Source organism: Bombina bombina, chromosome 1 (assembly GCF_027579735.1).
Source record: "Bombina bombina isolate aBomBom1 chromosome 1, aBomBom1.pri, whole genome shotgun sequence".
Lineage (NCBI taxonomy): Eukaryota > Metazoa > Chordata > Amphibia > Anura > Bombinatoridae > Bombina > Bombina bombina.
The window spans coordinates 72,863,981-72,891,008 of record NC_069499.1 but is presented as its reverse complement, the minus strand read 5'-3'; the positions used below and the strand labels follow the sequence as shown (position 1 = coordinate 72,891,008).

The following is a 27,028-nucleotide window of genomic DNA, read 5'->3' as shown; positions in this document are numbered from 1 at the left end:
CACAATAAAGACAACATACTTTGATGAATTGTGGGTGCTGGCGTTTTCCTTTTGGATTTTGCTTCTATTTTATTGGAGGTGTGCAGGACCCTCTGACATGCGTGCACCCCAAAAGAGAGCATTTCTGCAAGTTTTGTACCTGTGCTGGACCCTTCATTGTTTATTTATATATAACTTTTGTGTGCAATATTTTTATTTAATAATTTTTATTATGTATATAAGTGTGCATTGTAATGTATTTTCTCCAACATAGGTGTGTCCGGTCCACGGCGTCATCCTTACTTGTGGGATATTCTCTTCCCCAACAGGAAATGGCAAAGAGCCCAGCAAAGCTGGTCACATGATCCCTCCTAGGCTCCGCCTACCCCAGTCATTCTCTTTGCCGTTGTACAGGCAACATCTCCACGGAGATGGCTTAGAGTTTTTTAGTGTTTAACTGTAGTTTTTATTATTCAATCAAGAGTTTGTTATTTTAAAATAGTGCTGGTATGTACTATTTACTCAGAAACAGAAAAGAGATGAAGATTTCTGTTTGTATGAGGAAAATGATTTTAGCACCGTAACTAAAATCCATGGCTGTTCCACACAGGACTGTTGAGAGCAATTAACTTCAGTTGGGGGAACAGTGTGCAGTCTCTTACTGCTTGAGGTATGACACATTCTAACAAGACGATGTAATGCTGGAAGCTGTCATTTTCCCTATGGGATCCGGTAAGCCATGTTTATTAAGATAGTAAATAAGGGCTTCACAAGGGCTTATTAAGACTGTAGACTTTTTCTGGGCTAAATCGATTCATTATTAACACATATTTAGCCTTGAGGAATCATTTATTCTGGGTATTTTGATATGATTATATCGGCAGGCACTGTTTTAGACACCTTATTCTTTAGGGGCTTTCCCTAATCATAGTCAGAGCCTCATTTTCGCGCCGGTATGGCGCACTTGTTTTTGAGGACAGCATGGCATGCAGCTGCATGTGTGTGGAGCTCTGATACATAGAAAGGTCTTTCTGAAGGCATCATTTGGTATCGTATTCCCCTTTGGGCTTGGTTGGGTCTCAGCAAAGCAGATTCCAGGGACTGTAAAGGGGTTAAATATAAAAACGGCTCCGGTTCCGTTATTTTAAGGGTTAAAGCTTCCAAATTTGGTGTGCAATACTTTTAAGGCTTTAAGACACTGTGGTGAAATTTTGGTGAATTTTGAACAATTCCTTCATACTTTTTCGCAATTGCAGTAATAAAGTGTGTTTAGTTTAAAATTTAAAGTGACAGTAACGGTTTTATTTTAAAACGTTTTTTGTGCTTTGTTATCAAGTTTATGCCTGTTTAACATGTCTGAACTACCAGATAGATTGTGTTCTGACTGTGGGGAAACCAAGGTTCCTTCTCATTTAACTATATGTATTTTATGTCATAAAAAAATTTAGTAAAAATGATGCCCAAGATGATTCCTCAAGTGAGGGGAGTAAGCATGGTACTGCATCATCCCCTCCTTCGTCTACACCAGTCTTGCCCATACAGGAGGCCCCTAGTACATCTAGTGCGCCAATACTCCTTACTATGCAACATTTAACGGCTGTAATGGATAATTCTATCAAAAACATTTTAGCCAATATGCCCACTTATCAGCGAAAGCGCGACTGCTCTGTTTTAGAAAATTCTGTAGAGCATGAGAACGCTGATGATATGGTTTCTGAAGGGCCCCTACACCAGTCTGAGGGGGCCAGGGAGGTTTTGTCTGAGGGAGAAATTTCAGATTCAGGAAACATTTCTCAACAAGCTGAACCTGATGTGATTACTTTTAAATTTAAGTTGGAACATCTCCGCGCTCTGCTTAAGGAGGTGTTATCCAATTTGGATGATTGTGATTATCTGGTCATTCCAGAACCACTATGTAAAATGGAAAAGTTCTTAGAGGCCCCGGGGCCCCCCGAAGCTTTTCCTATATCCAAGCGGGTGGCGTACATTGTTAGTAAAGAATGGGACAGGCCCGGTATACCTTTAGTACCTCCCCCCATATTTATAAAATTGTTTTCTTATAGTCGACCCCAGAAAGGACTGATGGCAGACAGTCCCCAAGGTCGAGGGGGCGGTTTCTACTCTACACAAGCGCGCCACTATACCCATAGAAGATAGTTGTGCTTTCCAAGATCCTATGGATAAAAAATTAGAAGGTCTGCTAAAGATGTTTGTTCAGCAAGGTTCCCTTCTACAACCAATTGCATGCATTGTCCCTGTCACTGCAGCCGCGTGTTTCTAGTTTGTTGAGCTAGGAAAGGCGATTATTAGTAATTCTTCTTCTTATGAGGAGATTATGGACAGAATTCGTGCTCTTAAATTGGCTAATTCTTTCACCCTAGACGCCACCTTGCAATTGGCTAGGTTAGCGGCGAAAAAATTCTGGGTTTGCTATTGTGGCGCAGAGCGCTTTGGTTAAAATCTTGGGCAGCGGATGCGTCTTCCAAGAACAAATTGCTTGACATTCCTTTCAAGGGGAAAACACTCTTTGGCCCTGACTTGAAAGAGATTATCTCTGATATCACTGGGGGCAAGGGCCACGCCCTTCCTCAGGATAGGTCTTTTCAAGACCAAAAATAAACCTAAGTTTCGTCCCTTTCGCAGAAACGGATCAGCCCCAAGGGCTACGTCCTCTAAGCAGGAAGGTAATACTTCTCAAGCCAATCCAGCCTGGAGACCTATGCAAGGCTGGAACAAAGGAAAGCAGGCCAGGAAACCTGCCACTGCTACCAAGACAGCATGAAATGCGGGCCCCCGATCCGGGACCGGATCTGGTGGGGGGCAGACTCTCTCTCTTCGCTCAGGCTTGGGCAAGAGATGTTCTGGATCCTTGGGCGCTAGAAATAGTCTCCCAAGGTTATTCTCTGGAGTTAAAGGGGCTTCCTCCAAGGGGGAGGTTCCACAGGTCTCAGTTGTCTTCAGACCACATAAGAAGACAGGCATTCTTACATTGGGTAGAAGACCTGCTAAAAATGGGAGTGATTCATCCTGTTCCATTAGGAGAACAAGGGATGGGGTTCTACTCCAATCTGTTCATAGTTCCCAAAAAAGAGGGAACGTTCAGACCAATCTTAGATCTCAAGATCTTGAACAAGTTTCTCAAGGTTCCATCGTTCAAGATGGAAACCATTCGAACACTTCTTCCTTCCATCCAGGAAGGTCAATTCATGACCAAGGTGGATTTCAAGGATGCGTATCTACATATTCCTATCCACAAGGAACATCATCGGTTCCTAAGGTTTGCATTCCTGGACAAGCATTTCCAGTTCGTGGCGTTTTCTTTCGGATTAGCCACTGCTCCTAGGATTTTCTCATAGGTACTAGGGTCCCTTCTGGCGGTGCTAAGACCAAGGGGCATTGCTGTAGTACCTTACTTGGACGACATTCTGATTCGAGCGTCGTCCCTTCCTCAAGTAAAGGCTCACACGGACATTGTCCTGGCCTTTCTCAGATCTCACGGATGGAAAGTGAACGTGGAAAAGAGTTCTCTATCTCCGTCAACGAGGGTTCCCTTCTTGGGAACTATAATAGACTCCTTAGAAATGAGGATTTTTCTGACAGAAGCCAGAAAAACAAAACTTCTAGACTCTTGTCGGATACTTCATTCCGTTCCTCTTCCTTCCATAGCGCAGTGCATGGAAGTGATAGGTTTGATGGTAGCGGCAATGGACATAGTTCCTTTTGTGCGCATTCATCTAAGACCATTACAACTGTTCATGCTCAGTCAGTGGAATGGGGACTATTCAGACTTGTCTCCGAAGATACAAGAAAATCAGAGGACCAGAGACTCATTCCGTTGGTGGCTGTCCCTGGACAACCTGTCACAAGGGATGACCTTCCGCAGACCAGAGTGGGTCATTGTCACGACCGACGCCAGTCTGATGGGCTGGGGCGCGGTCTGGGGATCCCTGAAAGCTCAGGGTCTTTGGTCTCGGGTAGAATCTCTTCTACCGATAAATATTCTGGAACTGAGAGCGATATTCAATGCTCTCAAAGCTTGGCCTCGGCTAGCGAGGGCCAAGTTCATTCATCAACCATCAGGGGGGAACAAGGAGTTCCCTAGCGATGGAAGAAGTGACCAAAATCATTCTATGGGCGGAGTCTCACTCCTGCCACCTGTCTGCTATCCACATCCCAGGAGTGGAAAATTGGGAAGCGGATTTTCTGAGTCGTCAGACATTGCATCCGGGGGAGTGGGAACTCCATCCGGAAATCTTTGCCCAAGTCACTCAACCGTGGGGCATTCCAGACATGGATCTGATGGCCTCTCGTCAGAACTTCAGAGTTCCTTACTACGGGTACAGATCCAGGGATCCCAAGGCGGCTCTAGTGGATGCACTAGTAGCACCTTGGACCTTCAAACTAGCTTATGTGTTCCCGCCGTTTCCTCTCATCCCCAGGCTGGTAGCCAGGATCAATCAGGAGAGGGCGTCGGTGATTTTGATAGCTCCTGCGTGGCCACGCAGGACTTGGTATGCAGATCTGGTGAATATGTCATCGGCTCCACTATGGAAGCTACCTTTGAGACGAGACCTTCTTGTTCTAGGTCCGTTCGACCCACTCCAGCTGACTGCTTGGAGATTGAACGCTTGATCTTATCAAAGCGAGGGTTCTCAGATTCTGTTATTAATACTCTTGTTCAGGCCTGAAAGCCTGTAACCAGAAAAATTACCACATAATTTGGTATATCTGTTGGTGTGAATCTGCAGGATTCCCTTGGGACAAGGTTAAGATTCCTAAGAGTCTATCCTTCCTTCGAGAAGGATTGGAAAAAGGATTATCTGCAAGTTCCCTGAAGGGACAGATTTCTGCCTTGTCTGTGTTACTTCACAAAAAGCTGGCAGCTGTGCCAGATGTTCTAGCCTTTGTTCAGGCTCTGGTTAGAATCAAGCCTGTTTACAAAATTTGGACTCCTCCTTGGAGTCTCAACCTAGTTCTTTCAGTTCTTCAGGGGGTTCCGTTTGAACCCTTACATTCCGTTGATATTAAGTTATTATCTTGGAAAGTTTTGTTTTTGGTTGCAATTTCTTCTGCTAGAAGAGTTTCAGAATTATCTGCTCTGCAGTGTTCTTCTCCTTATCTGGTGTTCCATGCAGATAAGGTGGTTTTGCGTACTAAACCTGGTTTTCTTCCAAAAGTTGTTTCTAACAAAAACATTAACCAGGAGATAGTTGTGCCTTCTTTGTGTCCTAATCCAGTTTCAAAGAAGGAACGTTTGTTGCACAACTTGGATGTAGTTCGTGCTCTCAAATTTTACTTAGCAGCTACTAAGGATTTCAGACAAACTTTGTCTTTGTTTGTTGTTTATTCTGGTAAACGGAGAGGTCAAAAAAGCAACTTCTACCTCTCTCTCCTTCTGGATTAAAAGCATTATCCGATTGGCTTATGAGACTGCCGGACGGCAGCCTCCTGAAAGAATCACAGCTCACTCCACTAGGGCTGTGGCTTCCACATGGGCCTTCAAGAACGAGGCTTCTGTTGATCAGATATGTAAGGCAGCGACTTGGTCTTCACTGCACACTTTTTCTAAATTTTACAAATTTGATACTTTTGCTTCTTCTGAGGCTATTTTTGGGAGAAAGGTTTTGCAAGCCGTGGTGCCTTCCATTTAGGTGACCTGATTTGCTCCCTCCCTTCATCCGTGTCCTAAAGCTTTGGTATTGGTTCCCACAAGTAAGGATGACGCCGTGGACCGGACACACCTATGTTGGAGAAAACAGAATTTATGTTTAACTGATAAATTACTTTCTCCAACGGTGTGTCCGGTCCACGGCCCGCCCTGGTTTTTTTAATCAGGTCTGATAATTTATTTTCTTTAACTACAGTCACCACGGTAACATATGGTTTCTCCTATGCAAATATTCCTCCTTAACGTCGGTCGAATGACTGGGGTAGGCGGAGCCTAGGAGGGATCATGTGACCAGCTTTGCTGGGCTCTTTGCCATTTCCTGTTGGGGAAGAGAATATCCCACAAGTAAGGATGACGCCGTGGACCGGACACACCGTTGGAGAAAGTAATTTATCAGGTAAACATAAATTCTGTTTTTGATGTGTTTTGTGCAACTTTTATGTTTTGCAAAACAGTTAACCAGAACTCTGAAGTCGCGGTAATCATAATATTGTAAATTGCAATTGCGCTCAAGCAATCTCGTTTACTTTCAACTTGTAATACTAGCCCAATGTAAACTGCGTGCAAACAATCTCGAAAACCTGATATCGCTTGTGCGCAAATGTTTACGTCCACTCGTAATCTCACCCTTAATTTTAACACTAGCAACTCTGCAATGCTTTCTGTTTAGTCCTCTTAAAAAAACAGGACCTGGTCAGTATAATATTGATACATAAAAATATGTATAACTGTTTCTGATTTGTAAAAGAAAACAATGGAAAATCAGTTGAATCAACTGAAGCAAAGTTACACAAGAATGTTTTTTGTTTGTTTTGTTTTTTCAGAAAACCTGTTTTTGGTTTAAAATTCCAAGCAATTCTAGATTTCCAATTCACTTTACCACTTGACTATAATTTAAAAAAATAAATATCATGTTCATAAAACAAACTAGCAACAGAGATATGAGAATATTGTAACTACATTAAAGGGAGATTGAACTCTAAATTGTGTTTTCTATATAAGCAGTAGTATCTAAACATTTTCTTATTGTTTGCTTGGAAAAAAGAGAATTAAAAGCTTTTTCTTACATCTACATTTAAACTTTTACAGCTGTAAAACATGTGACCTTCTGCTAGTGCTAGCAGGTACTTCCTGTTAATGTTCATTGGCTAACAGGTACTTTCTTCAAAGGGACAGTGTACACCAATTTTCATATAACTGCATGTAATAGATACTATTATAAAGATGAATATGCACTAATATTGATCTAATGATCCAGTATAAAACCTTTTAAAAACTTACTTTGAACTTGAAGCTCCCAGTTTAGCACTGTTGATAAAGTTAGGCTGAGACACCAAGTTAAAAGGGCTGGGATAGCAGAAAGAGCAGACACTCCCCCTCCCCCCTTCCCTGCATATGAAAAGACAGATTACATAAACAAGAGCAGCAGGACTCTGTAGACCTGGGTCTACATCTGATACTTTGGGGCTTGGTTAGTAGTCAGAAATTCAGCAAAATGTTAAAAGAAAAAAAAGCAAAACTATACTTTGTTACAAAAACACTCCCAGATGGGCTATATAAATAGATCTACAAAACATTTATGCAAAGAAAAATCTAGTGTTCAATGTCCCTTTAATGTTCATTGGCTAATAGGGTCTTCTTGCTAAGTTTACTGAACATGTGTAGGAAGGACACAACTAATACTTAAATATAGTTGTAACTTTCCAAGCAAAAAATGTCTTAATATTCAAATGCTATCTTTCATATAGATGGTGTCTTTTTAATGTATTCAAATTTTGCAAGCTTGTTTTATTAGTCAGTGGTCTAGATTCCAATCTTAGCATTACTGACATCTTTATATTTTTGTCTAACAAGATAACTGACAGAATAAATAAACCAATATTCCACTCCTGATGCAATTCAAGTAATTAGTGTTACTTATCAGCAAGGTACACTAAAGCAATCTTCAGTAAGTATTGAGTACCACCACATCTGCCATCTCATAACAGGTAATATTTCTAATCATCATGCAAATACTCACAAGAGGGGGCTACAAAATATACCAAACACTGTAAATAACGTCATCCCTTTGCTTTACTTGAAGTTACATACAGTGGGGCAAAAAAGTATTTAGTCAGCCACCAATTGTGCAAGTTCTCCCACTTAAGAAGATGAGAGAGGCCTGTAATTTTCATCATAGGTATACCTCAACTATGAGAGACAAAATGTGGAAACAAATCCAGACAATCACATTGTCTGATTTGGAAAGAATTTATTTGCATATTATGGTGGAAAATAAGTATTTGGTCAATATCGAAAGTTCATCTCAATACTTTGTTATATATCCTTTGTTGGCAATGACAGAGGTCAAACATTTTCTGTAAGTCTTCACAAGGTTGTCACACATTGTTGCTGGTATGTTGGCCCATTCCTGCATGCAGATCTCCTCTAGAGCAGTGATGTTTTGGGGCTGGCACTGGGCAACACGAACTTTCAACTCCCTCCAAAGGGTTGAGATCTGGAAACTGGCTAGGCCACTCCAGGACCTTGAAATGCTTCTTACGAAGCCACTCCTTTGTTGCCCGGGTTTTATGTTTGGGATCATTGTCATGCTAAAAGACCCAGCCACGTTTCATCTTCAATGCCCTTGCTGATGGAAGGAGGTTTGCACTCAAAATCTCACGATACATGGCCCCATTCATTCTTTCATGTTCATGGATCAGTCATCCTGTTCCCTTTGCAGAGAAACAGCCCCAAAGCATGATGTTGCCACCCCCATGCTTCACAGTAGGTATGGTGTTCTTTGGTTGCAACTCAGCATTCTCTCTCCTCCAAACACGACGAGTTGTGTTTCTACCAAACAGTTCTACTTTGGTTTAATCTGACCATATGACATTCTCCCAATCCGCTTCTGGATCATCCAAATGCTCTCTAGCATACTTCAGATGGGCCCGGACATGTACTGGCTTAAGCAGGGGGACACGTCTGGCACTGCAGGATCTGAGTCCCTGGCGGCGTAGTGTGTTACTGATAGTAGCCGTTGTTACATTGGTCCCAGCTCACTGCAGGTCATTCACTAGGTCCCCCCATGTGGTTCTGGGATGTTTTCTCATCGTTCTTGTGATCATTTTGACCCCACGGGGTGAGATCTTGCGTGGAGCCCCAGATAGAGGGAGATTATCAGTGGTCTTGTATGTCTTCCATTTTCTAATTATTGCTCCCACAGTTGATTTCTTCACACCAAGCTGCTTACCTATTGCAGATTCAGTCTTCCCAGCCTGGTGAAGGTCTACAATTTGTTTCTGGTGTCCTTCGACAGCTCTTTGGTGTTCACCATAGTGGAGTTTGGAGTGTGACTGTTTGAGGTTGTGGACATGTGTCTTTTATACTGATAACAAGTTCAAACAGGTGCCATTAATACAGGTAATGAGTGGAGGACAGAGGAGCCTCTTAAAGAAGAAGATACAGGTCTGTGAGAGCCAGAAATCTTGCTTGTTTGTAGGTGACCAAATACTTATTTTCCACCATAATATGCAAATAAATTCTTTCCAAATCAGACAATGTGATTGTCTGGATTTGTTTCCACTTTTTGTCTCTCATAGTTGAGGTATACCTATGATGAAAATTACAGGCCTCTCTCATCTTCTTAAGAGGGAGAACTTGCACAATTGGTGGCTGACTAAATACTTTTTTGCCCCACTGTATATCACATAAAAACACACATATGCCTTTAGGAAATGTTACACTCTGCTGTTCGGTTGTCAAGCAGTGTTAGTATCTAGAAACAATAGGGTGTCACATTCCAAAAAGAAGGTGCTACCGCACTAGTGGGAGAATACTTATGAGAACATAATATAACTATAGTTTAATTAGCAGTATTGCTGAGAAGGGGGAAGGAGAGTTTTGGGCAACATATTAGAGAGAAGTTTGTTACATCATCTGCCTGTGTTCCACTGAATGATGACTGGCAGACTGGCTGCAAGTAACAAATATGGCAGAGGGCAGTGGGAGGGGGAAGGTTAAGAGAGTTGTTGGGTGGGATCACGGGGTTGGGACAGTAAGGAGGGACCCCTTCACTACAGAAATAAATATAATTTAAAAAAAACCTGGGGGATACTTCCAGGCTCCAGCTAAGATGGCTGCTCTGCTTTGAGGCTCAAAGGACAAGCAGATAAATCCGTTTATTATCAGCAAATCTTGGTGCCATCAACTAATAATATTACTATATCCCTATATCGACTCTGGATAAGAATTGATGACTCTACTTTTTGTCAAAAGTACTGGAATGGCAAGACCTTTAAAAGCGGTGCGTATGTACTCGAGGCCTTAGCTTCCCCCCCGGTGTATCCAGGTAGAGCTGCCTGTGCTTGCTGTAGCATCAACATACACAGAGTAAGGAGTTCTATTCTATGCCGCGTTCACTCCAAGAGTTTGAGAAGGAGTATTGCTAAGGGATGGAGGACATAACCTCTATCAGACTGAACTCGGCCATATAATGGGTAGCCCCAACTCTGCTCTCTCTCATCACCACTCGGGGAGCAGGTGCATCTTGGTAAAAAATTCCTGGAATGATCTGGAGTTGAAACTGTAAAAAAAGTTTTTTATTCCGGGGTTTGCTTTTTTGGACAACAAAAAAGTATTGTGGGTTGCAATCTGCATTAAGTAAATTGCAACCATTTTTTACCAGACCCTTGTCTTCACATAATTAGGTAGGGCCACAGCAGCTGATCTGCCAGATCAACCCCACCCATATGCCGGTTATAAACCTTGATGCACACTGGCTTCATTATGCTCTCAGTTCTGCCACATACAGAGACCTCCACAGTCCTCTCTGTGTGGATGGTGGTAAGAAGGTATACATCCTTCTTGTCTCTATACTTAACTGCCAACAGATCCTCTTGGCGCAGAGCTAAGGTCTCCCACCTTGGTAGCAGGGTGCATGCAAGTTGTCCTGGGAAACCTGCGTGGTTCTTTTTAATTGTACTGCAAGCTACCGTATCAAAGCAATACAGTAGCTTGAACAAAAGGACACTTGTATAGAAAATATCTAAATACAAGTGGTACCCTTTGTTTAACGGGGATAATATCAGGTCCCAGACAATCTTGCCAGTGGTTCCCATATGTTCTGGGAAACCTGGAGGGTCAAGGTGACTATCCTTTCCCTCATACACCCGGAAGGCCTGAGTATACCCAGTCTCACTCTCACAGAGTTTATACACCTTTACCCCATACCTGGAGCGCTTGGAAGGAATATACTGCTTGAATCCCAGCCTTCCCTTATACTTCATCAGGGATTCATCCATGCATATATTCTTTCCAGGTGTATAAGCCTCTGCAAACCTGGCAGCAAAGTGGGTAATCAGTGGGCGAATTTTACACAGCCTGTCAAATTGGGGATGCTCCCTAGGGGGGCACAGGCTGTTGTCACTGAAGTGAATGAAATGTACAATCATTTCATACCTCTTCTTTGACATACACTGGGAGAAAATGGGAATAAAGCAGATGGGGCTACTGCTCCAGTAGGAGCGAATGGAGGGTTTCTTTATGATGCCCATCAACATAGTCAATGCCCAGAATTTTTTAAATTCTGGCACATCGATGGGGGCCCATTGCTGCTTTGCCAAATATGAGTCAGGCTTTGCAGCACGGAACTGATGGGCATATAAATTAGTTTGGGCGACAATGTTCCCCAATACATCATCACCAAGAAGCACCTTCAGAAACTGTTGGGGGCTAAATCCTGCAACATCCATATTAATGCCAGGATTTGTTGTGAAGGGTGGGATATCTGATTCTGGCCTCTGGTGATGAGGCGTTACCCACTCTTCAGCTGCAATGGCAGCAACACGTCTCCTTCTGGCAAGGTTGCTAGCAGACACATATACATCACTATCAGTTGAGACTCTAATTATGTATGTGTGCATATGGCAGGGTCAAAATTAGGGTCTGAGTCAGACATAGAGGCGTCTGACTCTAATACAAGGATGGCATATGCCTCCTCAGCACTATACTGTATATTCTCTGTGACATTATTTATTTTATCTGTCACAGAAAAAAAAATCAAGTCAAGTCAACACAAAATTTAAATTTAAATTAACTAAATTGCTCTGAAAAGAGCCTTTGGGTCTCAAAAAAAAAAAATGACAAAAAAAATTAACCCCGCAAAAAAGTGCAGCTGTGCTACTACCAGTGATTTATAGTGATCACTGGCAAGCTAGGGGTTAATGGCTCTGAAAAGAACCTTTGGGTCTCACAGTTTTTAACAAATATGTTAGATAAATCTCTCCTAAACACAGATCTCTCTTTCTCTCCCATAAAAACGCAAGTGAGGAGAGGGAGGGAGATGCACTCTGATCAGAGTCAATATTTACAAATATTGACATTATCAGACAAATGGGATATTTTATTATTAAAAACTAAGTTATAGAGCAAGCTCAGATTGGATGACCCTAGCCCACCCCTAGGATGAGGCAGGCTAGGGACACCCCCAGAAGCCCCATGATGCACTGGGCATCACCATCTTTGAAGCCTCATGGGGGTGGGGGAGGGCTATATGGGGCTTATAATATTAAAAAAAACATTTTTTTATTTACATTTTTATATTATTTTAATAGAGACTGAGTGCCTTGACCCACCGAGGCACTCAGCACACAAGCAGAGCATCGTAAGCCTGTCTGATCGCTTCCAATGCTCTGCTAGACTGTCGGGTTCCACATGGAGTAAAACCGGAAGTGATCACTCGTAGGGAGCGATCAATCCGGGGCCAGACAATCGGGAACAGTAATGCAGGATGCCTAAACATAAAGGCATCGCTGCAATACAGTTAGAGCGGCTTGAAGCGATCTCGATCACTTTCAACGCTCAGATTACCTGAGAACGAACAGGGTATGTCCTTGGTCATTAACAACCGTTTTTTGTAGGATGTACCCTGTACGTCATTGGTCTTTAAGGGGATAAAGGAATACTAAACCCAAATTTTTTCTTTTATGATTCAGATAGAGCATATAATTTTAAGCCACTTTCTAATTTACTCCTATTATACATTTTTCTTCGTTCTCTTGCTATCTATATTTGAAAAGCAGGAATCTAAGCTTAGGAGTCAGACCATTTTTGGTTCAATACTCTGGGTAGCACTTGCTTTTTGCTGGCTACATTTAGCCACCAATCAGCAATTGCTACCCAGGTGCTGAACCAAAAATGGGCCGGCTCCTAAGCTTAGATTCCTGCTTTTCAAATAAAGATACCAAGAGAAAGAAAATGGTATGCTCTATCTGATCCATGAAAGAAAAAATGTTTGTTTAGTTTCCCTTTAAAGGGACAGTAATCACCTTGTTATTACAATAAATTTCTGTTGTGCTGCTGTTGAACAACATATCAGCTACATCTTAACGTTTTTAAAAAAATTAACATCTTTTTTTTTACTGCAATTATTTTTAAATAGCCAAACTTCACCCACCATTTGATTATTTGGAGAAGCCAATCTGGGCTTTTGTCCGCAGACAGCAAGGCTAGCCAGTGTCATAAAGTTAGTATAAAAGTACATTGTTTTTCATTTGTTTTCTTATAAGTTTAAATAGGGACAGATATGTAGCAGGGACCTTAACGTTGAGAAGTCAGCAAGTGCAGTTCAAGTGCACAATTTTAATAGCTAAATTACATAAAAAGGGGGCAAAATAAACAATGAACGTATATTGCAAAGGTCTTTCATTATGCTTAATTAAACTTTTTATTAAAAATATCAAGGTGTTTACTATACATTTAACATTAGGATTGTGCTGAACTTAAAATGTCATAAAAGAACACATCCAACAAAAATCTATAGACTGGATTGGAATCTACCCCAATATGTTAAATGCAGAGTAGAAGTAATCTATGACAAACTGACAAAACATAACATTTAATTACCTGTCCCAGAGGCTAGGAGAGGATTTGGTGTGACTGCCTTGGAGAATTTTAGGTTGCCAGAGACACGTTGGTACCCAGGAATTTCGTACCCTATAGCATGAATAAAGGACAAACCATCGCTAGATAGGGCTTGTACAGCAACAGATATCAGTTCACCAGATACAATATATCAATAAATAACTTTCCACTTCCTTGATGAAAACAGTTGCAAACATTTCTCTCTTAACATTACTATCCTGAAATTGCAATTATTAGTATTCTATTTAAAGGGACAAGACATCCACAATTTTTCTTTTAAAATTGAGACAGAACATACAATTTTAAAAACAAAGTTTTCAAATTATTCTATTCTCATGGTATTCTTTGTTGAAGAGATATCTAGACTGGTAGAGTGCACCTCTGGAGCACTACATGACAGAAAAAAATGCTGCCATCTAGTAGTGCTGTTACTATTGTATTACATTTTTTGGAAAACTGCTCCTACATAGTGCTGAAGGCACTTGCCTTTCTGCTTTTCAACAAAGGATACCAAAAAACTAAGAACATTTGAAAATAGTTTACATTTGCATGCTTTACCTGAATCATGAAAGAAAATGTGGGGTTTTATGTCCCTTTAATTATGATTGAATCCTTGTAAGGAATAGTATATCTTGTGTTTTGCTTTTCTCTGACACTCATCTGATCATTAGCTACGTCTTGTAAATAAAACCACAGATATCATCTGGAGCGATATTGAGATTTTAGCTCCAATTTAGCTTCAAGCTGATGGAGATAATTGTCTCAAGCAGTCTCAAGGTAGTTGATTCTTAAACACTCAGCATATTAAGAGAGGAAAGCAAGATGGCATTAATTTGATAATATGACTACAATATCACAATAAATGGATTGCTCTTTCTGTAATACAGAGGTTCAACTGAACGTGTAGCTTAAGTACATTAAATAGGCTGTTGTGCAAAATCGATATTATATCCAAGATGCTAAGCATGCATAATTGGAAAATCAATGTTCAAATATATTGCTTTTGATTGAGGGTTTTAAACAGTACTGGATATGACCATGTTAAACTTCTCAACCCTCTCTGACAACAAAAAATATTCTTGTATCATTTAAAGGGACAGAAACCCCCAACATTTTCTTTCATGATCTGCATAGAACATACAATTTTAAACAAGTTTCCAATTTACTTCTATTATCAAATTTGCTTCATTCTCTTGTCATCCTTTGCTGAAGGAACAACATTGCACTACTTGCAGTTAGCTGAACACATCTAGTTAGCCAATCACAACAGACAAATGTGTGCAGGCACCAATCAGCAGCAGCTCCCACTACTGTAGGATATGTGCATATTCTTTTTCAACAAGGGATTCCACGAGAACGAAGCACATTTGAAAATAGAAGTGAACTTAAAAGTCTCTTAAAATGGCCTGCTCTATCTGAATCATGCAAGTTTAATTTTAACTTTCCTATCCCTTTAAAGAGACACATTATTCAAACACGCACAAACTTTAATCTACTATCTCCCTTGTACCTTTAACAATAAGGGTTTATCCTTCGACAATGCAAAATACTTTTGTAAATCTCCCTCATTCTCTTCATTCTTGGTGACACTAAATAATTCTAAATACATCTCTGATTAGTTCAAATGTTTGTCATACAACAACAGCACTACAACCTTTAAAGGGACATGGAACCCACATTAATTTATTTCATGATTCTGAAAGAACATACAATTTTAAACAACTTTCCAATTTATTTCTATTATCTAATTTCCTTTGTTCTATTTGTATTTTTTTTAGAAGGATACCTAGGTAGGCTTAGGAGCTTGGAGCTTGGGTTACCAAGATGTTCAGTTACCTCCCAGTATTGCATTGCTGCACATTCAATAAAGGATACCAAGAGAATGAAGCAAAATGGATAATAGAAGTAAATTGGAAGGTTGTTTAAAATTGTATGTTCTATCTAAATCATGGATGAAAATATTTGTGTTTTATGTTCCTTTAATAGGCATTTTCTGTGTGTAAGTATTTGTATACATAAACAATAGATCTGCTACATACAACAAAGCAACATAGATGCATATTACACAGGCACAGGGAAATGTGATGATCAGAGCTGTTAATATATATTTAGCATAGATAGTCTAAAACAAAACAGATATTTGCAGAAAAAAACAGACCATTTTAGCACAGTGAGAGATATATGAGTCAATGGAGTATTAAGAGTCTAATTTGCTTTTAGTTTCCCGTAACCTCATACACAACCTTTTTCCTAAAACACCAACTTCTAAATTAACGTTAAAGGGTGTAATTTAGGCTCTTGCATTAAAATAAATGTAATAGTTTCTTGAGTGGATGTTCCTCTCTATATCCGTGACCAAAATTGAGCATTTAGACTGTTATTGACAATCCACACAAGGATGGGAACCTAAAGCTGAATCCAGCAATCCGTTGGTAGATTACTAGAGGCTATGCGTGGCGCTAGGTTCCTCATTTAAAACTGAATGGAGATTAGACATGAAAATGCTGTTAGTGTTCTCATTTGAATATATCAATGTAAGACCTGTTCACAGCATAATGTATATCAGAAGTGATAAAACAACAAAAGAAAATGTTTTAATGGATCAGACACATTACAGCCAATTCCTATGAATGTATAACTGGCTGATCTATCCTCCAATTTAATTAACCATTTATTTTTGGTAGATCTTAAAGGGACATTACAGTAGTTAAAAAAATTAGACTCTTTGGTCTCAGCATACTGTTAACAATTAATTTGCAATACAGGGTATTATCACACCGCCATAGTCTAACTCAAACAAGGGTTCCTTCTGCGCATGCTCACCACAGAGCACATGACGAAGCTGATTGGTGCATTTGCACTGTACATGCGCTTGATTGATACACTCATTCTAATCTGCATCTTGTGTTCAGTTCACTTGGTATTGTTTATTAGGTGGAGGGCATACATATCACTTGCAATAAATGTGCTTTTATTTAGCATCTACATAGTTGCTACATGGTCAGTAAACATACACGAGTGCATGCGAGAAGCGCTTGTGTACTATACTTTAGGCTATAGCGGGACCACTGGGCAAAGTCTTTATTAAATAAAGTTATTTTACAGGCGTTTTATTCTGAAGAAATTCAATAAAATTTGCTGCAAAGAGCTTAGAGTATTTTTTGCATCAGTTTGGTTACTATGCTACTCTTTAGATTATTCACATATTCCCAGATATCTACTATAAATAAGTGTGCATATGTGTGCTTGTGCAAGCTAAAGAAATATGCTGCACGTCTCTAGATGAGCACTAACATTCAAATGTTTTCTTTATTCTTTATTTTTAATTAACTGAGATATACTGTTTTTTCTAAAGGTTTTTATAATGTTACAAACAGAACAAGGAGTATACATTAAATTTGATCATCTAATGTTAATTTACGATTGCATTAAAGTCTTTAGAGATTTGAAAATGTTAATTATGTCATTATAAATGTTATAAAATAATTAATTGCACACATAGCATTATATTATTTTACTGGTTACATTAAATATATATATACATATATATATATGTATTTTCAAACACATTACACAGTAATCATCAATATTTAGCTAATTAGCTAAATATTTTACTTTCACTTTGGCTGCACAAATTTTCCTCTTTTAAAGGATTTTGAAAATCCATGAGAAAACCCATATAAAATGATGCAATATTCCTGTTTCTTATATTATTATTAGTATTGGGATTATTGACAGCCCCCTCTTGCTTGCAATTCGCCATGCGTAAGCCAGGGGACAGCATTGCACAATCATTCTTCATTTGTTTCCTTTAAATTTTCTTAGGGTTAAAAAAATACCTGTCCAATGCTGGAGAGCTAGGCCCCAGGGTACAGTGAAGAAGGGTTGGGAGTAGGGTGGCTCACCAGCACACTAGCTGTAAGTATGTAACGCCACACATGAAGCAAAGGAACATTTACATTCGTTTAACAAAAACTAATGTAAATATTTAAAGAATATTCAGTATTTGTTTAGTTTAAAACAAAACAATTACCAAATATCAAAACAAACGAATATTCAAAAAACAAAATTTTTCGGAATATTCATTCTGAAAGATTCGGATGAACTGAATTTTTTCATCGGTGCACACCTCTAGTATAATTCAACATACGGTCTAGATTCATTACAACTATATTCAGCGCTATTGTATAGTCCCTTGGCAAATGATCTTGCATAGATATTTTTGGTGTTAAAATTGATCTTCTACTTACTATAATTACAAAGATCCTAACTTTTTAACTTTTTTGTAGAAATTTGATAAATTCATATTTTAGGATTCTTTAGAAGTAAAAGTTACTAGCTTTTAAAATTGTAGGAATAAAGTTACAATTTAATATAGTTGTATAATCATACACAATTACACCAAATTATTAATTGCTATTTTTGTCATTTGATTTGTGGATGACATATTTTACCCCCCCCGAAATAAAAAAAAGAAAGAAAATGCATGAAACAAGGTTAAACAAAACTGAAATCCCTGGCAACAACAGTATATTTTATTTATGTTATTGGAAGTGATAATACATTTTTAGATCAGGCAGGAGAATTAATACAAAATTCTGATAACATTTGTATCTCAAACGATAATGAGATTATTTTTTAATAAGAGAGTGGTGTCTTGCAAGATACAGGGTGATGCAAATTACTTTTGTGATTCTTTGTGAACAATATTATGCTTGGATAAATTTTCCTATAGGAAAAAGTAAAAAAAAAAGAAGGTATTAATTCTATGTTATGTTCTTGTTATAAAAATATGGCCTTTAACTGCCTATTTCCTCTGTGTTAATGTATTAGATAAAATGTAATCATAAAAATTTATATCAGATGAAAGAGACTAAAGAGATAGAAAAAGAGAATTATAAAAAAACAAAAAAACAACAGAAGGGCTACAAGTGGAAGATGAGTTTGTGAAATGTTAAATGGTCATAAAACACAAAGGGCCAGATTTGAAGTGGAGCACGATCATTAGTGCGAGGAGCATAAATTAAATTGTGAGATCACAGTGTTCTTTACGCTCAAATCCATATTACAAGTGGTGCGTTGTTTAAATTACTGCAAATTTGTTTGCGCTAACTCACGGTAATTTACGTTCTCCGTATTTTCTATTGGTGGCATTGAGCAATAATGTCTGCTCGTATTAAAAGTTGAAAGTAAATGCGACCACTCAAACGCAATCACATTTAAGGCTCAAACATTTTACGCAACCTAAAAATTTGTGTAAAGCGTTTGGCCAGAGAAAACAGTTGCATTAAACTATTCTATTTACCCATAAACTGCCAGACCCCCACATTGCAAAGTAATCTACTACAATATTAACCCTAAACTGCCACCCTCACATTGAAAACTAACCCACTACACTATTAACCCCTAAACCGTCATACCCCCACATCCCACACTTAACCACTACACTGTTAACATCTAAACCACCACATCCCCCACCGTAAAGTAACCGACTACACTATTGACACATAAACTGCCACAACCCCCACAGCAAAGTAACCCAATAACATCGAAACCCCCTAACCAGCTTACCACCCTAACATAACACACCCTAAGTTATCCAAAAAATATCCTTTAAAACTGAACTGAAAAAATAAAAAAACCTAACCTTACCTTAAAAATAAAATAACCCAACATTACAGAAAAAAATACCATTACAGAAAACAACATAAAAAAAAACTTTTGTAGGGTATTTCAAAAAAACAAAACAAAATACACCACACAAATCCACAAGTAGCCCCCCCAAAATAGAGGCTACCTAAAAAAACTGCTCTAAAAATGACTCATTAAAAAATTATAATAAAAAAAACCCTAATCTAAAAACAAAACACCCATAACAAACCTAACACTAAACCTCAAAGATGTTCCTCACCAAAGATTAATCCAGGAAGCGGTGCTTCATCTTCATCCCGGTGGACATCTTCATCCTGGCGGTGGTTTCTTATCTTCTTCCTGGCAGTGGTTTTCTTATCTTCATCCCGGTGGACATCTTCATTCTGGCGGTTTTCTTATCTTCATCCTGGCGGTGGTTTTCTTATCTTCATCCCAACGGTGATTTTCTTATCTTCATCCCGGCAGCAGTCTTCTTATCTTCATCCCGGTGGCCGTCTTCTTATGTTCATCCCTGCGGCGGATTTCTTATCTTCATCACTGTGGCGGTCTTCTTATCTTCATCCATCTTCTTATCTTGTGTCCCTGACCTCCTCTTCATGAGGTCACCAGCCACACACTGAATTTTTAATGTGAGATACCCCCTTTAAATAGCGGGACCATTGCATTCCTATTGGCTAATTTTCAAATTTAAATCAGCCAATAGAAAAAGCTTTCATTCTATTGGCTGATTTGAATTTGAAATTAACTTTTCTCTCTCCATTGAAGTCTGTGGGAGAGAACATTAACGTGGTTGCAATATTGTAACTTCTGCTCTTTGTGAAAAAAGATTTACTTTCAACTGGTTATACGCGCTGTACCCAATGTGCGTAAGGAGCAGAAGTCGAGCGGTGTTAGCGTGCGAGTGGGAGCAGTAAATCTAACCCAAAATGTTTTTTTCTTTTTTCTTCACAATTTATATAGAACATACAGTTTTAAACATTTTTAAAATTTCTTTCTATTATCAAATGTGCATCATTCCTTTGGTATGCTTTGTTGAAAGGAGCAGCAATGCATTACTGGTAGCTAGCTGAATGCATCAGGTGAAGCAATGACAAGATGCATATATGTAAAGCTACCAATCAGCAGCTAGCTCCCAGTAGTACGCTAGTGCTCCTGAGCCTACCTAGGTAATATGCTTTTCAACAAAATATACAAAGACAATGAAGCAAATTAAATAATAGAAGTAAACTGGAAAGTTGTTTAAAATTGTATGCTCTACCTGATTCATGTTTAAATATAATCGTTTGATGGTCCTTAAGGAGTGTATAAACATATGATCCAATATCTTTAAGCTTCTCTTTAAACTGAACTTTATTTCCATTATCAAATTTGCTTTGTTCTTTTAGTATCCTTTGTTGAAAAGTATACCTAAGTAGGCTGAGGAGTAGCAATAAACTCCTGGGAGCTAGCTGATGGTTGGCATCTACATATATATATAACTTGGCATGGGCTCACTAGATATGTTCAGCTAGCTCCCAGTACAGCATTTCTGCCCTGAGCATACTCTTTAAAAAAAGGATACCAAGAAAATGAAGCAAAATTGATAATAGAAGTAAATTGGAAAGTTGTTTAAATGTGTAGGTACTATCTAAATCACTACATTTTCATTTGCCTTTACTGACCCTTTAAGCTATCTACAGCACAAACTAGTAGCATAAGTTAAAATAAATTGATTTAATTATAATTTGTACAACAAGCATTGAAAAAAAAAAAAAAAAAAATAATTCATTAATTTTTTTGTCACATGGTAAAATCAGTCACGATTGGTTTGCTATTTTGCGCTCCCGCATGAACTCTGCTAGAAGTAAGATTTTTGCGCACATTGAGTTGCGTGCCTATTACAGATTGAAAGTAAAAAGGTTTTGCATGAGCGCTAACTAGATACCAAGAGAATGAAGATAAAGTGATAATAGGAGTAAATTAGAAAGTTGCTTAAAATTGCAGGCTCTATCTGAATCATGAAAGAAAAGATTTGAGTTTCATATCACTTTAAGGTCTGGGCTCAGACTGGGCCACTCCAAAAGGCAGATATTCTTTTTTTGAAGCCATTTTGTAGTGGATTTACGTTAATGTTTAGGATCATTGTCCTGCTGCATCAATCAATGTCTACTGAGCTTCAGCTGGGGGCGCACAACCACCCTGATATTATTCTGTAGGATATCTTGATAAATTTGGGAATTCATTTTTCCCCTCAATTATGGCAAGTGGAGCAGGCCCCTGAAGCAGCAAAGCAGCCCTAAATCATGATGCTCCCTCCAGCGTACTTAAGTGTTGGGATGATGTTTTCATGTTGGTATGTGGCGCCCTTTTTATGCCATATATAGTGCTGTGTGTTCTTCCCAAACAACTCAACCTTAGTTTCATCAGCCCACAAAACATTTTTCCGGTAGCATTATGTAGTGTCAAGGTGTCTTTGCCAAACTTCAGACGCGCACGTCTTTCTTCGTGGTGTCCTGTTATGGACACCATGCAAGATTAATGTTTTCAGTATAGTAGACTCATGATCAGAGATGTTTACCAGTTACAATGGTTTCTTTAAGTTTTTAGCTGTCACTCTAGGGTTCTTTTTTACTTCATTGAGAATTGAGCAGTGTGTCCTTTGAGTCATCTTGGCTGGACAGCCACTTCTAGGGAGAGTAGCCACAATACTAAATCATAAAAAAAGCAACTAAACTTTTAAATGTATTGTTGATGTTTTTTGTGCCACTTTTTTTTATCTCGCGTAACAGTTAACCAGAGCTCTGAGGTTATGCTATATTAATGGGAGTGCGCTCAAGTGAACGCCCTAAATAGGTCCTGGGGTGAACATTGAAGTGTTTTTTATCTGGTAACAGCAGAAAAAATAAATTTGGCACAAATTTATAGTAATAGTTTACAGTGGAGGCTCCTCCATAGGAGCACCGCTGCACGTGATCCCTTCTGAGAAAAAAGAAAAAAAGAAAGAAAATACATTTTTAGTCTGAATAAATATAATTTCTCCAATAGCCTCCCATTGGAAAAATTATATTTATTCAGCCAAAAAATGTTCCAGTCTAGACTGTCCAGTTTAATAAAAAAAATCCCTTTTTTTAATAGCACGTACGATAGAGAGGTAAAGCCTGCTATAGCCCTTTGCACATTTTTTCTAAGTGCCTGCTGCACTGCCCATAACAGAGCCTATGGCCCCTATTTATCAAAGGTCTTGCGGACCTGATCCGACAGTGCGGATCAGGTCCGCAAGACCTCGCTAAATGTGGAGAGCAATACGTTCTCCGCATTTAACATTGCACCAGCAGCTCACAATAGATGTTGGGTTACTTTATGGAGATGTTACTTGGGCTACATTGAGGAGAGGGTATGTGGAGGAGGGGAATGCTGGGAGGAAGAGGTGTTGGCACAGTGAGAGACGGTATCTTGAAGCACAGTGAGAAGATTGTACTGAAAGTACAGTGAAAAGGCAAATCCTGGGGTGCAATAAAATAATGTGTAGAAGCACAATGAGCAGATAGTACACTGAGGCAGTTGCAACTTGTGGGCTCCATAAAGAGGTATTTTTTCTAAAGCAGACCGGCAAATCAGATTTTATTAGCTCAATAGTTCACTCTGAAAATAAATTAGTGAACTATTGAGCTAATCAAGCCTGATTTGCCTGTCTGTCTGCTTTAGAAAAAATACCTCTTTATGGAGCCCAAGAGTCGCAACTGCTGTGAGCTACTAGTCTAACTCTAAAAGTCTTCACCCTTATGCTTGTGAGCTACTAGCCTGACTCCAGAGCTCTTCTCCCTTACTCACTCTTGCAAGCTACTAGCCTGACTCCAAAGCCATTCTCCCTTACTCCTGTGAGCTGCTAGCCTGAATCCAAACCCCTTCTCCCTTACTTCTGTGAGCTATTAGCCTGAATCCAGATCCCTTCTCCCTTATTCCTGTGAGCTATTAGCCTGAATCCAGATCCCTTCTCCCTTATTCCTGTGAGCTATTAGCCTGAATCCAGATCCCTTCTCCCTTATTCCTGTGAGCTATTAGCCTGAATACAGATCCCTTCTCCCTTATTCCTGTGTGCTATTAGACTGAACCAGATCCCTTCTCCCTTACTTCTGTGAGCTACTAGCCTGAACCAGATCCCTTCTCCCTTACGCCTGTGAGCAACTAGCCTGAACCAGATCCCTTCTCCCTTACGCCTGTGAGCGACTAGCCTGACTCCAGAGCTCTTCTCCCTTACTCTTGCTTACTAAGCAGGAAAGGCAGATGCTACTTATTTTCAGATTATTCCCAGCTTCTTGAGTAGCAGCTAGAGAAAGCAAAAATGTCCTTCTCATCAGGCAACAGTACATTATTGGCAGGGATGGGCTCTCCTTTTATTTCCCTGTTTAACTTCTCTCCTTCTCCTTCATTGGCTGCATATTGAATATACAGTGTGTGTGTGTATATATATATATATATATATATATATTATTTATTTATTTATAAAATATTTTACTAGGAACGATACATTGATATTTCTTTCATTTTCAAGTATGTCCTGGGTCCACACAACATTGCATTTATACTAGGGTACAATAACATACAAAAACATTAATACATAATATATGCAAAAATTTGAGAGAGCTTGCTAGCTACAGACCCATCCCTATGACATAGAAATAAGCTCATTCTTGTATTTGTAAGCTTATTTCTCCAAACCCTGCAGCATTTAAAGGGACAGTCTAGGCCAAAATAAACTTTCATGATTCAGATAGGGCATGTCATTTTAAACAATTTTCCAATTTACTTTTATCACCAATTTTGCTTTGTTCTCTTGGTATTCTTAGTTGAAAGCTAAACCTAGGAGGTTCGTATGCTAATTTCTTAGACCTTGAAGCCCACCTCTTTCACATTGCATTTTAACAGTTTTTTAAAACAATAAAAATTCTGGTGTAGACTGTCCCTTTAAGCCCACATTTTCCTGTTTACATAGATATAGAGATTCAAATTACATTCAGAACTAGTAGTTTAGAAGCCTCAATAGCTGCCAGATTCCTTAGGATATTCTCCAACTAATATTCTATTTATATCATATTTTGAAGTCTCAAATATTGGTAAAAAGTTCTCGTCATTTTGGATGAGGTTTGTCACATGAGACCCAAGCGTTGTCTCCTTTGGTCAAGATAACCTTCTGTAACTTTGTTCTATACTTATGAGGTCCAAGATTGGCCTCTTATGTCATCTAGGAGGTATGTGCATTAATTGGCATAAGACTTGTGTATTATTTTCTTTCATTTTTTTTCCTTTTCGAAATATACCTTGTTAACTAGAAACTCTGTTTTATTTGATGCATGTATTGCATTATCTTTATATCTAACCATCTTATATTATGTGTATACCTTGTATCGTACCTCAAATAAAAAATAATAAAAAATAAAATAAAAAAAAAGATACATTTTGGATTTTATGTTCTTTAAATGCCTTCAAGAATCACTGAATATTCTGTTTTTCTAGGTGCACCCTGGAAATAACTTCTATAATATATTCAGTTAAAAAAAACTTTCTAGCGTTAAGCAATTATGTTCTTATTAGCTTATATTATGGGGTCGATCCGATAAAAATCGTCGCCCGCAAAAGTCGGCGACGCCAATATTTGCGCAGGTTTGGTATCCTATATACGGCGTAACCTAGAAGTTACGCGCGTATATTTCTGCCGTCGCCCGTAGTTTTTTGGACCATAGGCAGGTATACCAAACCCGCGCAATTTGGTATCCAATATACAGCGTAAGGACTTACGTGGCGAAAATGGAGAAATCTTACTCCATTTTCACCTCGCCACAAAAAGCAGCCGTAAGAAGCCTTACGCTAACTATTGGAGCCCCGTAACTCCCTAAACTGGCTGCTAAATAAACCTAAAACCTAATGCATGCGCAATGTCTATCTCCCTGTCAACCGCGATCTGCTAAATAAAACCTAACACCGAATGCATGCGCAATGTCTATCTCCCTGTCAACCGTGATCCCCCGCCGCAATCCCTAATAAAGTATTTAACCCCTAAACCACCGCCATCTACATAAACTAACCCCCTGCTGTGAGCCCCTAAAACCGCCACCATCTAACTGATCTATCCCCTAATGTGAACCCTTAAAACCGCCACCATCTAACTGATCTATCCCCTAATGTGAACCCCTTACACCGCCGCCATCTATATTAAAATTATTAACCCCTAATTTAATCTACCTACCCCGCCGCCAGCTATATTATCTATATTAACCCTAAGTATATTATAGTTAATATAGTTATTACATTATATATATTAACTATATTAACCCTAATTATTTTCAAAGCTTTTTATTAAGGACGCAATTTCAACAAACAATCTTTCTCAGTTAAGGCAATAACAGTATACATACAATTCATTTTGCATGAAAGATACGAAAATGGATGTGGGGATTAGCTGGATTGATGGACAAATGAGATCAACAGTCTTTCCCAACTTTAAAGTCCTCGTTTTTACAGAGGTATCTCGTGTATATACAGTGGTTTTTCTAGAACATAATCTCATAACAACAATCTACACTGGTGTAATTTTTAAGGTAATAAATCAGTCAATAGAGGACACACATCAATAGGATTAAGAGATAGTATTATACTATACTATACTATACTGCAGACTCCCAATAATATTGGGTCGTTAATGTGGAGGGGGCTCCCAGACCCCTCTCCGCCTATCTGTGGTTTGCAGCGCAAATTCCGCTTTCTATGTTGTCTTATTGCAGTCCTGTCTCAACAGGGGGATGTCTGGGATAAGGGTGAAACTCTGAGGTGACCGCACTGTTTCAAAAAGGGGGGGCAATGTTAGGGGGCACAAGGGAGGGACCGAAGGGGGTATATTTTGGGTTTTATAGATATCTAGGTATCGGCTGGGCGGCTTAACAGGGACTCCCAAGGTTCCCAAGTAAGACAATAATTTTGCAGTTGCCCTCTTTCTCTGGCTACAAAATTTTCCATATTCTTAATGTAATTTACACCTTCCAGTACGCTCTGCAGTCTTGGGGGTTGGCTCTTCTTCCAGTTCCTAGCTATAAGGAGCTTGGCAGAAATGAGGATATATATCAGAAGGTTCTGTTTAATCTTGGGAATTCTATCAAGTTCTAAATGTAGTATGGCCAGGGCAGGGTTCAGGTCCGTCGTTAATCCTAGATCTCTGCAGACCTTTTCTACCTTTTTCCAATAATCCGCTAGTCTAGGGCATGTCCACCAGACATGTAGGGGGGACCCAGGCTCTCCACATCCCCTCCAACACTGCTGTGAATGCCCGGGAAAAAGCCTCTGTAGCTTTGTGGGTACCAAGTGCCATCTGGTAATTACTTTAAAGTATAGTTCGTATAAGGTAATGCAGTGAGTTGCTTTTTTCGTTAAGCTAATGGCTTTATGCCAGGTCTCAGTTGTAAATGTTAGCTGTAAGTCTCTCTCCCAGGCATTCATATGTATTGTCTTTAGGGAGGATGTTTCCTCTATGAGGCAATGGTAGTGTATCGAGAGAGGTTTAAACTGTTGGAGATTGGTCATCCATCTTACCTCCCACATAGTCAAATCTCTCAATGAGTCGTCTAGAAATCCCCAGGATTTCATTAATGTGCGCAGTCTTAACAGATCAAATCTTAGGTTGGGGGTCAAAGTAGGGGAGTCTAACATATCCTGGTGTGGTTGTAGTTTGGTATTATTGTAAAAATCCTGTAAGGTATTTATGTCTGAGTCATTCCAGGCGTTAAGGTGGGCGTTTGGTAATCCTATCAAGAGGCCTCTTATGGAGTGCACTGGTGAGGGGTGTGGGGCTATCATTTT

The 27,028-nt window shown here is 39.2% G+C and overlaps 1 protein-coding gene across 1 annotated transcript in view; it reads right to left on the bottom strand.

Annotated features, from left to right (window-relative positions):
• BEGAIN (brain enriched guanylate kinase associated) overlaps nucleotides 1-27,028 on the bottom strand; it is a 507,736-nt gene that overhangs the window by 288,126 nt on the left and 192,582 nt on the right. The window contains exon 2 of the mRNA XM_053697448.1: nucleotides 13,532-13,621. Coding sequence (XP_053553423.1) covers nucleotides 13,532-13,621 — 90 coding nt within the window. The remainder of the gene's footprint in view (nucleotides 1-13,531; nucleotides 13,622-27,028) is intronic.